A 16,364-nucleotide genomic window follows, 5' to 3' on the forward strand; every position below is an offset into this window, starting at 1 on the left:
AGACTTGGACTACCAAGAGTCCATGATGAACCAGCTTAGAAGGAATCACACCCATGACTCATTCATTTGGTAACTTTGTCCCTCAAAGTCATACTTCCATAAACATATGGATTTTATCAAGAAGGGAAAAAAATGTCACTAGATCACTCTGTAAAATCCAAAAATGACTCATCGTTCTCCCATTCACTTGCAAAATTTACAAGATAACAAATCGATCTCCAATTCTCATATTCATCGGTAATTTCATCACACCATTTCCTCTTATCATATACTATCATATGAAAATAAAAATAAAAATAAAAACTCTTAGGCTATCTTTATCTCGCAGAGACTTTTTTTTTTCTCGGGAAAATGCTTTTAGGAAATTTAATTTCAGATAAAGGGAATCAAAAGAATTTGATTGCTTTGAAAACAAGTTAAAAAAAAAAAAAAAAATTTGATTTTATCATAATTGGTAATACGTGAATCCACTAAATGTGACTTGTATTGTTAAAAGTAACACAGAATGACTAATAAGTTGGAATCAATATCGTCTTCGTTTATTCTATAATCCATCAAAATAACAATGATTACAAAGAAATTAAGATAGAAATTATGAAACCATACTTGTAAAATATAGATATGATCATGCTTTGGGAATGCATAAAATTTGAGAATTCATAAAGTATATTCATCTCACTTCAAGGGTAGCAAGAAAATAAGGGTAACGATTCCTTCTTGCCAAGTCATTTTCTCTAAACTTATTATTTTTAGGATTAATATCACTAAAAAATCTCAAATTGATACACCATTAACAATACAAAAACCCCAAACCGACATATTTGTGATAAATTTAATCTCTATTAGTTTTTGTTAAATTGAGTTAATACTATGGAAAAGCACAAACTAGTGCACATGTAACAAATAGAGAGTAAAACCTCAAACTAATACATCCATCAATTATCAAAATTTGATGTATGCTTTTGTTGACTTGACTTTGAATGAATTCGCCATTTATTTGGGAGGCAAAAGTTGATTCTATTCCCAAAATTTCTGCACCAAAAAAAAAAAACTAATAATAATAATTATCAACTTTGGTAGGCTAGAGTGATGCTTCAAGGAATCATCCTTATTGACCAAATTTTGCAACAAACTGGCCCACGACTCTCTCTGCATATTTCACCCAGTCCTGTGGCTTCCAAGTTCAATGACCTACCCAAAAGTCATTCAAAAAGATATTTCCTTTTTATTTCCTTGATATTTCTATGGTGAAGAAACAAAGGCTTTTGATAGTTAAAGCCCACATCTAACATGAAAAGTCTCTCTTTTCCTTTAAAAAAAGTAGGAGTTAGGTAGTGGGATGCCACATGTTTTCTTCTTCTTCCTGAAGCTTTTGAGCTATAATGGAGGAAGCTCAATTTCAATCCGAATGGAAGGAGTATGATTTTTTTTTTTAAAATCCACAACAAAACTTTTGGACTTTCGATTTACTAAAACAAAAGTTTAATAGAGTAATAATCAAAGCTAAAGCTATCGGAGAACAAATTTGATCTTCCGTTAGTCTTGAATCAATGAATTTAATATTTCTCAAGAGTATTTTTTTACTCATCGAGTCAAGTGATTAATAACTTCAATCATAAATTTTCTTTTTGTCATATTTGGATGTATGTCTAAAAAGACTTCAGAGTTTATGAATTCCGGAACGGAACAGTTTCACATCTAGCGTGATTTCACTTTTCCTCCTTCGCTGCCCCGCCATGTGCTTCCTTCATGTCGTACTTATTAAATACCAATTGTTTCATCGACATCAGTACCCATCGGAATCTGAAGGTCTTGCTGGTGTTGGAGCATTCACATCAATCATGCACTCCCCCGCCAACTTTGAGGGTGTCAGCTCGTCAATCACGGGGAATGACCATGGCCATGGGCATGGGGTTAGGGTTTTGGAGGCGTGAGCAGAAAGCAATGACAACGAGGGAAGATCAAGGATTTGGAGTAAAGGAAGAAATGTGCAAAGGTCAAGGGAGGATGTGGAAGTTGTCGTGGTGGAGTTTAAATGAAGTTTACCGGGAAAAGAAACTATATAAAAGGAAAAAATTTTAAAAAAATCTAAACCTGAGAATGTTGAATATTTTGGTCTCTTCATCTAAATAAAGAGAGATCCATCAAAGGCTTTCTTCTCCGGAAAAGGAGTGAGACCAAAAGTGAAATGCTAAAATCAAGGTGGATGAATGGTAAAGTCTCAAGCGCGAAGCGGAAAAGGATAAAAGCAACGCAAGAATTTTATTTCCATTCCACTTTTCTTTTGAAGTTAAAATTGTAGCTCGTTTCTTTTGCAAGAAAGACCGCGCAGTGGATTATCTCACTAGGTACATCGATCATTACTCACCAATTTGCCATATAGCCACAGCCAAGTATTTTTTTTTTTTCAATAATGAGATGAGATACTTTATTTTCCATGTCAGAAAAGGAAAGACAAGGGAGTAAAGAGATGGAAGCCATTTCCCCGAAGCCAATCGATCAATAAGTTAGGAAACTGGCCTCCAATAAAAAATATATGCTATTATGATCATTAAAATTTATCTTATGTTGACTGGTCAAAGTCATTGACAATTCAATTAACAATAAATTCCACACTAAACAAATATTTGTATCGATCACATTCTAACTAACCCGGAAATAAGATCTTCAATGAAGACAAAATTCACGTGCAAATCATCAACACTTCAAGCGCCTAAGAGCGTGATAAAAAAATCCCACGCTAAAATGTTGGCTCATCCTTAAGCACCTTTATTAAAATATTCTCTGTTGGCCCACAGAAAAGGAAGTCTGCATCTGGGTATAATGAATATAGAGAAGATCACAAGGTGAAAAAACTACCTCAAACAAAGTACCATGTCTTAGGCAACTTTTTGCTCATTGTTAACCTACTCCCTTTCCTGATTCTAATGGCTTCTTCTTCTTCCAAGCTTAGAAGGAGTTACCACGTCTTCCTGAGTTTCAGAGGTCCGGACGTCCGCAACAACTTCCTCGGTCATCTCTACACAGCTCTAAATCAAACAGGAATATACACTTACATCGACAGTGAAGAACTGAGGAAGGGAGAGCAATATCACCTTCACTTATGAAGGCAATCGAGAAATCACAAATTGCGATTGTCGTTTTCTCCGAGGGCTACGCTTCCTCGCCATGGTGTTTGGAAGAGGTGGTGAAAATCATGGAGTGCAAGGAACAAGGAGATCTCATGGTCTTTCCGGTGTTTTACAAAATAGAACCCAAGGAAGTGAGAACACCAAGAAAAGTTATGGAGAAGCTATCGCTAAGCATGAGTCCAAATTTGGGAAGTATTCAGAGGAAGTTGAGAGATGGAAGAAGGCTCTTTTTGATGTTGGTAACTTGTCCGGGTGGCACTTGAATGATGGGTAAGTAATAATATGTGACACACTGCTTTGTCATTGCTTTTATATGTTGAATCACAACTCCTCTCTTGTTTTGTTTTTTGAATTATGAAGATTAATCATATATTTAACCACTGAATCAATGTGTCAAATACTTTTTTTTTTCTGGATTTCATCAGAGATGAAGCGGAGCTTGTAAAAGAATAGTCAAGGAGATATCAATGCGGCTAGACCGAACACCCTTACATGTTGCTAAGCATCCGGTTGGGATACATCCCCAAGTGGTAAAGCTGGAATCAATGATAAACATGAAGTCTGACGATGAAGTTCTCTTTATAGGATTATGGGGAAAGGGAGGCATAGGAAAGACAACTTTAGTCAAAGCCCTTTATAATGCTATCTTTAGACAATTTGAGGGTTCATGTTTTTTGGCAAATGTTCGAGAAACTTCAAAAGATTCCAAGGATTTAGTTCCTTTGCAAGGAAAATTGTTGTTTGAGATATTAGGACAAGAGTTAGTAGTGTTTAGTGTTGATGGAGGTATTAACTTAATTCAAGAGAGACTTTGCCACAAAAAGTTCTCCTTATTCTCGACGATGTCAATGAAGTAAAACAATTAGATGCTTTAGCTGGAGAATGTGAGTGGTTTGGTGAAGGAAGCAGAGTCATTATTACTTCAAGAGATAGACATCTGTTAGTTTCCCATGGAATAGATGAATATCACATCTATGAAGTTAAAACTCTAGAGAATTTGGAAGCTCTTGAACTTTTCAACAAGCATGCCTTTGTAAGAAACAACAAAATAGTAATAAGGAGGGATCTTGTGGATAGTGCTTTGCAATATGCAAATGGACTTCCTTTAGCACTTGAGATATTGGGCCGTTTCCTACGTGGTAGAAGAGAACATGAATGGAAAGTGCATTGAGTAAACTTGCAAAAGTCCTAATGAAAAAATCAATGGTGTTCTTAAGTTAAGTTATGATGGACTTAGAGCACAATGAAAAGGAGATATTTCTTGATATTGCATGTTTCTTCAAGGGGCGAACTATAAAGTACATTATGAAAGTTCTTGACGGTTGTGATTTTGACACAACTATTGGAGTACAAGTTCTTGTTGAGAAGTCCTTGATATTTAATGATAGAGGGACCCTACAGTATGCATGACTTGATTCAGATGATGGGCATGGATATTGTTAAACAAGAATGCCTTGATGATCCTGGAAAACGAAGGAGGTTATGGCTTTATGATGATGTTCATTATGTTATGTCAAGGGATATGGTAAGATATGCTAGTTTAGATGCCATGATTTTGCTCTCTTATTATGTGAATTCATATATTTATTGTAATGCAAATTGTCAAATACAGGGAACAAGTGCAGTAAAAGCCATAGTTTTGGATTTACCTAAGCCAAAAGAGATATACACATGGTCTCGATGCTTTCACAAACATGAGAAGGTTGAGGGTACTCATCATGATTAATGTGCATACCTCTTTCCAGGTCCTATCTGTCTTCCTGATGAGCTAAAATGGTTAGAATGGCATGAATGTCCTTATTCGATTCCAGAATGGTGCTTTGTTCCAAAGAACTTAGTTGGACTTGATCTGTGCAGAAGCAACATCCAAGTAGTGAGGGAGCAATTTAAGGTGCGCATTTAAATGAATAGTCTTTATTTCTTTATCTTTTATATATCCATATCTATATCCTATGACTATATATGTGTACATTTATTATTCAAAACTTCGAATGCAACAATAACTAACTCTGATGATGCTCGTTAATGTGCTTAAGAAACTCTACATCTAATAAATTGTTTAAATTTGATTAAAGCATCAAATAGGAGGATGCCGGTCTACTACATGAACCCACATAAGTGGAGTTTTCCCGTTTTAGGGGAGTATTAAACACTTTCTGATGTGAATCTTGATGTTGATTCGAACAAAAAAATTCAAGAAAAAAGTCCAATCTCATTTCCAAATACTACAAGTACGGAAATTTATAAGAACAATGAACTGAAAGCATCGGTGAACTTTTGGTACCGAAAATTGGAGCAAAAACTTGGTGATATTATTTAAAGATTGAATGATGACTGCTTGAATTTTTAATAAACATGAATTGAGGATTTAATTTTTATTTCTTTGGAAATGATAGACACTAAAAATGTTATTAAAGATTCCATGTTGTACAGCAGAGATGAGCTGACTAAACTATTTTTGCAAATTCCATATGGAAAGAGAGATTTTTCTTGCTTATTTGCTTGATAATTGAAGTGAGTGCACGATAAATGCTTTTGACTGAACTTCCCAATGTTCTCTCTCCGATTGCATTCAGCCGATAATGAAAGATATACAGAAAGTGTATAGTGAAGGATCTTCATCAGACGCTAGTCTTTACTTAAGTTGGTCTGGCCTTGATAACACTCAAATAATGGCCGAAAAGTCCTATGTCCTTTCTGGTTGGAACAACCTCACCAGCGATTTTTGACAAGTACTTTTTATTATTAGAGGCAGGAAGAAGCAATTTACATAGTTACAAATTCATTTTCGAGTGAAGTTGGGGACTTTATCCAACGAATCTCTCCTGGTTCCACGTAACTTGTTCCCCTATTTTTCTTTCAATCAAGCTGTCCATTAGTGCCCTTACTTTATTTCTTCCTAGAGGTAAGAAATCACGGGACGGAAAGCGACCCTGCACATGTCTTGTTGGGTGTCCTCTCGCCTAGTAGTAGAACAATAGGGGAGATAGATTGATCATCCAATGACTTCTCCTGTTTTTTCAAAACAAGGCTTGTGAAGTATGACTTCTTAAAAGGGCCTTATCCTATAGAGGCACTAGCACGCTACATCTAGCACTTCGAAGCTAGAAGAAGGATGCATGCTAGTAGTCTGCAACGGTTTTCAAGCTTGACTACCAGAGCTTTCTAAAGAAATGAGTAAGGGGTTAGCTTCACTAATTCAAATATATTTGGTATAAATATCTAAGGTTAATATATATATATATAGGTATGCATGTGTAATTATATTCCTATTCATATCATCTATACTAGTATTTAAAGCCAAGAGGACCTTCTATGGGATCTCAATTTTTTTCCTTCCCCAAAATTTCATTAATTACTTATTCTGCAAATATTGTATCCATAGAGTTTATATAATCTCTCACATGTTTCAATATCAAAATTTGAATCATTTTTATCCAAATGCAAATTTTTTTTATTGAAATGTTGAAATATGTTTTTCTTTCCTCATACATTTATATGCTTCTGTTTATTGTGTAGTTTATCAACAATTTCTTTCCTTATTTTGGTAGTTTAGAACAATTTTTCAAACATCAATTTTGTGCGCACACGTAACCTGTATGCATATAGCACTATATGTATAAAAAGTCTCTTATATTTTTCTCGACCTATGCCTTATAAGAGACATACTTTGTGGTCTTCCAATTTTCCTGTCATGCTCGTTGGTTCCACGGACTTCGGTGCGGGGGAAAACCCCACTACGGGGGATAGAAAGGACGAGACTAGATAATCTAGGTCTCCCTTAGCCACTCGAAGGATACAGTCCTCTCTGGATCCCACTTGAACTCTAGAAATCCACCAAAGGCACAGAGAGACAAAGAAAAATGAGACATGGGAGAGCACCCAGGGGGCGTCTATAGCTAGGAGCCTAGCAGACCTTTGTGTAACCTCCCAGTAAAGAAAAGATAACCTACCTAAAATACAAAATTCGAATAAGCACCAATATTATCAAATATCTAATTGAGATTGAAGTAATCTTAAAAATTATTATAAACAAACTTACAGATTAAGGAAATACATATTATATCCCAACTATTCAAATCCCAAGAGAGGATCTTGAAATCTTCCAATACGTATTTTATATACTCTCCTCTGTTTAAAAAGAGTCTTCCTCGAGGCCAACTTCATGAAGTTCTTGATCTTCATGATATGGTGATAGATCAGCCACATTGAAAGTACATAGTCTCCATGAAGTTCACTTTTGTAACTACTTGATTTCCTTGCCTCTTTCTTTAAAACTCTTCCTCACTTCCTCATGTAACTGCTTGATTTCCTTAGCTCTTTCTTCAGCATCTCCCTTGAATTGACGCTTAGTGGGTGATGGTGGGAGATCGAAAGATGCTTTTGGTACCCAACAAATCGGCATTATCCTGTAGTTTGACTCATCGAATTATAATACGCAAATTCAGCTTTAACCAATAACAAATCCCATTGTTTAACATTTATTCCAATAAAACTCCTTAATAAATTGCCCAAAATTCTATTAGCAGCATTAGCTTGTCTAGCGGTTTGAGTATGGCTAGCAAAACTTGACATCACTATCAGAAAGGGCTGTCTTCGGAATGCCAGGTAGGTAGACAATTTCGCGAAAATAAAGCTCAACAATATATAACGCATCAAGGGGTTTGTTACATGGTACAAAATCTGACATTTTTGAAAATCGATCAATCAATCACCATGAATTCAAAAGTGATGATTATGAAGATTCTCGGTCTACAGGCGGTTGTTTGTAAATCTCTGCGTAACATTCTAGATCTGTCGAGTGCTACCTATGGTAGCTTAAATTCATGCAATGAATTAGTTGGCAAAGGATTGACCGTAACGCGGGTCCTCCCACTTGGGGTTATGCGCACTCTCTCCTCCTTTAAATTACGAGTATTTTTTTATGCACTTTTATTTACTGGAAGTGGCTACACCACTTAGCATTAGCATGATTTCTCTTCCATGTCTCAAGATAGAACCAAGTGTGTGGTGGAATTACAGCGTGCTTTTTTTTTTTTTTTTTTAACCCTGACTTTTGTCCAATTTACGAGGATTACTTGCTCATCTCATATTCAAAAGGGAGATTTTTATCAAGTGATTTTAATTAAAAATTACAGTGCCAGATTTTAAAGAATACTTATCTCATATTTTGTTTGGAATGTCCATCCAAGTTGATTTTATTGTTCTTGCAGGATTTTAAAAACTTGAAGTTCCTTAATTTCAGTGAATGCCAGTCACTAGTTTGTATGCCAGACCTCAATTATACTCCAAATCTCGAGGAATTGAATCTCCATGGGTGCAAAAACTTGGAGCGTGCCACGAATCAGTTGCATATCACGGCAAGTTACGGTTGTTGAATTTAAGTGGGTGCTCTGAACTTCATCATCTTTGTGATGTGCTTCAAGCCAACAATCTTCAATCTATCAATCTTCGTGATTGCTCAAAATTGCAAAATTCCCTGATATTCCAGATGAAAACAAAAGCATTGCTAAATCTTCATTTAGATAGGACACCAATTAAGGAACTTTTTGCATCCATAGAAAATCTCGTCTCTTTAAAAGATATGACTTTAAGTAGTTGCAAGAATTTGGCAATCCTTCCATCTAGCATTTACAAGTTGCAAAATCTTGAAAGGCTGATACTTGATGGCTGCTCAAAGCTAATCAACTTTCCAAAGAAGGATGAATCAAGTGATCCCCATGTGAAGATAGGATTTCCCAGGTTATATGAGTTAAATCTTCGTAAATGCAGTCTATTAGAAGTAGATTTCCTAGAGAAACATTCATGTTTTTCCTATTTTAAGAATTTGAATTTGTCGGGAAACAATTTTACTAATCTTTCTTTATCTGAGCAACTACATAATTTGCTCAACTTGGATGTTTCGTACTGCCAACAACTTGAAGAGGTCCTCGAGATTCCAGGGCATGTAGATATTCTGAAAGCAGTAAGTTGCGAATCTCTGCGTAAAATTTCCACCAACAAGTGTCCCGCAAGGTCGATGGATTTATCTTCATGTTATGAACTGGTCCGTCATGGTTTCACCGTAAATGATTTCATCAAGCCTGAGGTTAGCCCCCCCCCTCCCCCCTCTTCCTCTTTTCTCTTCTCCCTCTCTGATTAATATGGAGCTGTATACATGTTGGCTGCACTGAGTGTTTGTGGAAGTGGCTATAAGTAAACGGGAAGGATGTTCACTTCTATTTATAGAACTCTAGTTCGCTTTAGAATTGCAAGGATCACCAAATGAAACATTTCAACACTACATGTTGAGCCAATAACAAAATCTTGTTTCCAATTGTACCAATATAGTACTAAAAAACGCTCGTTGGTGGCCGGCGAGGCTTGACCTCACCATAGCTAGGCGAGGCTTGCCTTCACCAATGGCCGATAGGGGCAAGCCTTGCCAATGGCTAGCGAGGTTGCCATCACCGGATCTGGTGAGGCTCGGCCTCGCCTAGCCATAGCGATGTCGAGCCTTGCCAGCCACTAGCAAGCACCAAATCTGGCGATGGCGGCCTCTCGGTCGCTGGGCGAGGCTTGCCTTCGCCAGTGGCTGGCGAGGCTGACCTCGCTGGCCCTCGCCTCCGACTGACCGGCCAGAGGAAGGAGAAGGTGAGGAAAAAAAAAAAAAAAAAAAATTAAAAAAAAATTAAAAAATTGCCATAGCGTTCGCCGGCCGGCGTCCACGTCAATGCCGACTGGCCACATCCATGTTAGCATTGATTGGTCAATTTTGGCCAGATGGACTGAATTAGCACAATTATAAAAGATTTAGGACTAAATTGGCCCCAAAAAAAAAAAAAGTTTATGACTGAATTGGCACAATTGCAATAGGTTTAGAACTTTTTTGCTAATTCTCCCCCATGTTGATCCAATAACAAAATCTTGTTTCCACCAATTATATATATGTATGTAATGCTATTGCTGACTATAGCTAAACATTGATATTTGATTTATGTAATAAGAATGCAAGTGGAAGTCAAGTCAATGGGACAAGGAAATATATAAGTTTTATTGGACGCGAAATGGTTACAAGGCTATAAGATTGGGTTTAGTTATTACAATTGGATGGGTGTTTTTTTTTTTTTTTTTTTTTGGTTGGTCTCTTGTGTACACCAAGACTGAACAGTCTTGCCTATTTATAGGCTCATTCCACCGCCATTCTTCAGCAAATATTTCTCAACATTATCTCTTCCTGCTCTTCAATTTGCTTGCTAGACATTCTATTAGCCACTTCTAACTAACACAAATGAAGCTAGAGATTTGCAGACACCAGAGACTTTGACCACCCACCAGAGACTTACAGAATGAGTATAGGGAAGTCTAGCCTTTTCTAGAAAAATGATCCAACACTTTAATACTCCTCCTTGGTCAATTTTTGTGATGCTCCAAGCAGGCTTCACAATGTCTCAAAGTTGACTTGCTGTAGTGCCTTAGTAAATATGTTCACGACTTCATCCTCCATTTTGCAATACTTGAGCTCGATCACTCTATACTTTGCAATTCTCATATGAAGTGACATTTGATAGCAATATGTTTGGATTTTACATGAAAAACAGGATTTTAAGAAATAGCAGTAGCAAAATTTTTGTCTCAAGATATTGAAAGTAGGTTCCATTTGTGCTTTTCCGATGTCATATAGCATTTTTTGAAGACATAATGCTTGACTAGTGGTAGTAGAGATTGCAACACAGTCAGCTTTTGCGGTAGACTGCTCGCAAGTCTTGCTTATTGGATGCCCATGAGAACATTTTGGAACCTAGTGTGAATGCGTAGCTAGTAGTACTCCCCCTATCGTCAGCTGAGCCTATCCAGTCATTATCAGAGTAATCAAGCAACTTTGTGGTTGCACTTGACCAATAACAAATGCCATAATCTGTTACTACTTAGTAAGTATCTTAGATTTCTTTTAGCAGATCCAGAGTAAATTTGGCTTGGATTCTGCAAGAAGCATGATAGTGAACTTGTCACGTACCTGATTTATGGTCATTCAGTCGTGAGATAAAGTAGACTTCTAATAAGGCTTATGTAGAAAGAAGCATCGGGCATTTTTGCTCCATCTTCCTTTAGTAGTTTCTTGGTTGTCACGAGCTGTGTTGCCACCATTTTGCAATAGTTCATCTTGAATTTCTTCAGGAGGTTCTTCGCATATTTCTTCTGCGAAAAGGAAAACCCTTCATTTTGATTGATCTCAACGAGGATGAAGTAGAGCTTAAGTCCATCATCTCAAATGTCTTCTTCATTTCTTCTTTAAATTCTAAAATCATTTTTCATCGTTCCCTATATATATACATACACCGTAGGAGCCTGAGGAGCTGAAGATCTATATAGAGAAAAGATTTAAACCTAGAAGTGATTAACAGAACTAAGATTTGGGAGTGTGATTAATCTTAGCGTCTGCTTCCATGATGATTCCTTGAAAATAAAGAAGATTAAAGTCTACTATAGGAAGTAAAATAAATGCTACGTACTCAAAGATGTAAATGTAGATATAAATGGTACAAAGAAAGCTAAGTAAAGTCACGCACATTTAAAATGATATGAATTGCAGATGAAATATATAAAACGATAAGTAAGAAAAAGCAGAATATAAAACCAACCATGAAGGTGGTATAGACTGATATTGAAATGAAAAGAAAGTCACATATATTGAAAAGTTAGAGAAAGTAAAACCTTTCACAAAGGTAGTAATCGGTACCGAGGGAGATAGCTGATAAGTAATTTACAAAGTGACTAATCAACCATGAATGGCTTGGTAATCTTACAAGTGATAAATAAGAGAAGTGATCCAAACCACGATTTGAAAATACTTACACAGTAATTGGGATACAAAAGTAGAAGGGGAAGGTTGCAGAGTGAGGAAAGGGATTACGAGAGAGGTAGAGAGTTTTTCAAAATGGGGAAAAAAGGCCTCCTCTTGAATTGGAGCAAGTGCTTTCTTTATAGTGCTCATGATTACAGTGTTTTGCCACAGTGAACGGTAAAAGTTATATGTACATGAGATCATTTATATACATAGAGATAATAAGAGTGTTACACCTATCTTGAGTCTTGACATAGAGTGTTGGCTCGCTCGTGCTCTTCCCATAGTATTTTTTTCTGAAGTATTCGTTGATTTCACTAGACAAAGCTTGCAGCTTGTTTTAACCTGTATAGCTTTCTTGAGCCTTAGGACCTTTTTTTCTCCGCAAGGAAGCCGATGATTGTTCCACATAGATTTTTTCTTGAAAATAACCATTTAGAAATGCTTATTTTACATCAAGCTAATAAATTTTACACATCTTTGTGTTGCTAAGTGCTATGAGAGCATAAATAGTGTCCGGGGGGGTGATAGGAGCAAAAGTCTTAGCATAGTCAATATCCGGTTGTTGCGATATTCTTTCACCATGAGCCTTACCTTATACTTCCGAATTCATCTGTTTACATTGAGTTTAGTCCTGTAAATACACTGACTCTAATCATGGATTTGTCTTAGGTGTGGTTGACAAGATCCCAAGTTTTTTTTTTTTTTATTATCTTGATTTCTTCTTCTATGAATTTTATCCAAATTTCTTCTTTAGAAGCATCTTCATAGCATTCGATTTCTAAGACATTGAAGATGCATGTTTTGTAAACTCTTTTAAGAGATTATACCTTTAGTATAGGAGATTTGAGAATAGATTTTCTTGCATCAAACTTGGAGAGGATGGTGGTGTTATGTCTTAAGTGGTGGAGTCTGATGCTTCACCTTCTCCTTTTGCTGTAGAGTCCTCACATGCTGGTGTTTTCTTGTCGATCTTGACGTATCAACTAATCATAAGCTTTTTAGTTCTTAGATTGTAAACTCCATAGACTTTTGATTGGTCGCTGAAGTGATGTATAATCCCTTTACCCATGTAAACTCATTGAAACTTCTCTTTTTAGGTGCTAATTTCCAATTGGGTTTTACTACCTGGAGAAGATATGCCAAAGTGGTTGCTCCCCAATAAAGATGGTTGTATATCTTTCTTGGCTTCAAAGGACTTGTATGAGAAGATTGGAGGATTAGCTTGGGCTATTGTACACCAAGTAAAAAAAGGAAACAAGAATGCCAAACTTAAGATTCAAGCATATGTTAATGGGGAAAGGATGAACAAAGAATCCGACAGAGCCATGCCATTGGATTTGAATCATGTGGCTTTTGGGGTTATCGAATTGAAAGACTTGTGGAAAGAAGTCTCTTTTGGTCCAAATGGTTACTGGAATCATTTCCAGTGTAGCATTACGGCTTCGGTTGGCGTAATTGTGAAAAAGTGTGGATTTCGACTAATATGTAAATCACTAGAGAACGAGCTAGAGGTTTTGCTTCAAGATGATCAATTACATGATCCAACTTTATTTTATGAGGTTTTGGATGAGAATCAAACAAGCACAGAGTTAGATAGTCCAAGAGAGTTCGTCCACAAAGGTTTGGATGAAAATCAAATGAGCACAGAGGAAGATAGTCTAGGCAAGTTCGTCCACAAAGGAGTGAACATGACTGACTTCTCAATTGAGGTCTCTCTCTCTCTCTCTCTCTCTCTCTCTCTCTCTCTCTCTCTCATGAGTATAGTATTTAATGTCAACAAGAATGCCTAATTATTATAGAAATCTAGCTTTGGTTGAATTACAAGGAAAATGCTCAAATCAAACTCTTCTCATTGACTAATTATAAACTTGGGTGCTTCTAACAATTTACCCATATAACAGAAATATCGTTATTCCCAAATTTCTCCTGCTTACCGAAATGTTCTTCTTGGAGGAGAGATGCCAGAGCAGTTTGTCCTTGTTGAAGACGGTACCATATCTTTCATGGCTTCACAAGACTTGTATGACAAGTTTCTAGGATTGGCTCTTTGTGTTGTTTTCAATGTAGAAGATAGGAAAGGAAATATCTTTCGAGCTTGTGCCAAATGTTAATGGCGAAAGGCGGAATGTGCTATCAGGAATTCTCGGTTCATTTGATTCGGATCACATGTGGATTCAGTATCTCAAATCAAATGTGCTGTGGGGACTATTGGAGGGAGGAGTTGATTTTGATCAATTTGAGGAAAGTTATTTACAATTTAGCCTTAGAATCAAAGTATCGGGTGGAACCGTGAAAAAGTTGGGCTATGTGCTACGGTGCGGGCAACTGGAGGATGATTTGAAGGTTGTGCTTGAAGACAATCAATTTGTGGATTCAACCGCACTCTGTGAGGATTTTGATGGATCAACAGGTTTAAGAGAATTCTTAAGGAAATGTCACCTCCCTATAGAGAAACTGGGAAATAGTGAAAGTGAAAGTGAAAGTGAAGACGATTAAGTGGGAAGAGGCAAGTGTAGTATTGTTGGCTTGCAGATCTCAAGGAAGCAATCATTAATCTAGGAGGTGGCATATTTATCCTTATATCCGGGCAAATGTATGGGAAATTCCTACTATTAGAACTGTGTTGTTGTTGGAGTGACAAATGGCTTTCAATTCAAACTCGCTTGATTCAAAGATGCATGAATAGAGAGAGGGTGACTTGGCACACAAGATGCTTGAATTCATCATAACAGGGCATCATTTCTGGCTCAAGTATCTCCACCATGGTGTGCTGCGGGAGGACCGAAAAGATTCAAGTCATTTCCACGTTAGCCTCGGACCATCCCATGAAATTGTGAAGTATTGGTGAATCCGTCTGATATGCATGTAACAAGATAGTGATTTGAGGGTTTTGATCTTGCAGATTCAGCCAGTAGAACCAGCTCTAGTCCATGAAGCAGTCTTGGATCAAGAGGTTTGGAGGATATTGCGCTTTGCTGGGAACATGATCTAAGCAAATGAATCTAGAGGGAAGTGGTGATACTAGTACAAAGGAGAGCACGATGCATGAAGAAAGCAAAATAGGGGAGGTAATGGAGGAAGGGCGATGGCCAAAGCTTCTCAATTAAATGAAGATTCATTAAAGGAGCTAAGACAGAGGGATGCGATACAGACAGCTGAAAGTAGATTGAACAGCGAAAAAGAAGAAAGAGAGAAGAAACTCGGACCAGTGGTTTCTTCTTGTCTTCACGGCCTGATTCGCATGAAAGCTAAAGGGTCAAAGTCGTCGCACATCCATGGAGGATACACAGGAATGCATGGTTAACCTAAAGTAGATGCAAGGGAAGATCATATTGTTCCTCAGCAAAGGCATGATCACAATAATTGAGCAACTTGGAACGAATTCGCACCGATTTTTTTGGATAGTTTGATCACGACTTCTGAGGGATGATTACTACTTCCTTCTAATTGTCATGGAGCGTTCAACGTAAGCACTTTATTTTGCTGGAACTATAAGTATTTGCTTTATGCCTTCTTCATTTGATTTAGAAGTGAAATTTTACGAGTTACTGACGTACTTGTCATGAGTTTGTCAAGAGAAATCGTTGAAAGTGACGTTCCAAACTGTTTTTTTTTTCCCACTTTTTTTTTTGGTGATTTTAAGCATATATTTACTAAACTCAAGTTGGGACATATGCTTTTTTATTGCATAAGACCGACAACCAAATTTCCTTTGCGATATCTCAATCATAAGACACTCTTATAGCAATGAATTACCACTGTAGTTCTCAAAGAGCAAATTCATAGCAAAGTGTTTGTTTTTCATGTTTCCTTGTCAATTGGATCGTGATCTCATTGATAAACGTCATATTCTACTCAACACGGTTAGTTACGTACCATTTACTAATTTTATAGTGTGTTTTTCGTGTCACACGCCAATGTCTTTTGTGACATCTCAGATTTTCGATAATGTCTTCTACTGAATAAATCGGGAATTTTATTGACGTGCCTATAGGGCTGTTCTCAGGGTTGATCACTCTCGAGATAGCTAAACTATCTGGAAAAGCCATTAAGGAATTTTAAGGTAATAGACTTGAGAATTCGATCAGAAATCGGCTTCTCGACCGTGCTCATTTTTAGAGGCCATCACGGCACAATATAAAATTGATTTGAGATCAGAGATAGGTCAGTTCAACTGAGATGTGCGGCTAATCGTGGGTGACACCATTAAATTGGAAAATTCTCGTCGGCCGGCACTAGACTAATTTTCTTATTTTTTTGGTACCATGTGTCTGTATTTGAATTCTCGAGATTTTTACGACAATCGAGAGTCACTAATGAGTCAAGTGGGTTCATTGTGGTTGAAGAAAATCGACTATAGGTCATTTGCTTAAAAATTTCTGAAAGTTACCCGATAGTCTAGGTCA

At 36.9% G+C, this 16,364-nt stretch overlaps 1 protein-coding gene across 1 annotated transcript; it reads left to right on the forward strand.

The window, feature by feature from the left end:
- The first annotated feature begins 2,745 nt into the window (after window positions 1-2,745).
- LOC104457334 lies at window positions 2,746-15,012 on the forward strand. Its single transcript, XM_010072278.3, has 6 exons — window positions 2,746-3,401; window positions 3,557-4,656; window positions 4,744-5,022; window positions 8,345-9,219; window positions 13,056-13,667; window positions 13,860-15,012. The coding sequence occupies exons 4-6, from the start codon at window positions 8,380-8,382 to the stop codon at window positions 14,067-14,069; spliced, it is 1,662 nt and encodes a 553-aa protein (XP_010070580.2). The 5' UTR covers window positions 2,746-3,401; window positions 3,557-4,656; window positions 4,744-5,022; window positions 8,345-8,379; the 3' UTR covers window positions 14,070-15,012.
- The last annotated feature ends 1,352 nt before the right edge of the window (window positions 15,013-16,364 follow it).

The sequence above is a fragment of the Eucalyptus grandis genome, chromosome 8, assembly GCF_016545825.1.
Source record: "Eucalyptus grandis isolate ANBG69807.140 chromosome 8, ASM1654582v1, whole genome shotgun sequence".
Classification (NCBI taxonomy): Eukaryota; Viridiplantae; Streptophyta; class Magnoliopsida; order Myrtales; family Myrtaceae; genus Eucalyptus; species Eucalyptus grandis.

What these genes read in the sequence shown, in the direction of transcription:
- LOC104457334 (XM_010072278.3), top strand. Translation starts at nt 8,380, where the DNA reads ATGCCAGTCACTAGTTTGTATGCCAGACCTCAATTATACTCCAAATCT. An exon ending in ATGATTTCATCAAGCCTGAG is followed by an intron (nt 9,220 to 13,055) that starts GTTAGCCCCCCC and finishes TTCTCTTTTTAG; the next exon opens with GTGCTAATTTCCAATTGGGT. An exon ending in TGACTGACTTCTCAATTGAG is followed by an intron (nt 13,668 to 13,859) that starts GTCTCTCTCTCT and finishes CCCATATAACAG; the next exon opens with AAATATCGTTATTCCCAAAT.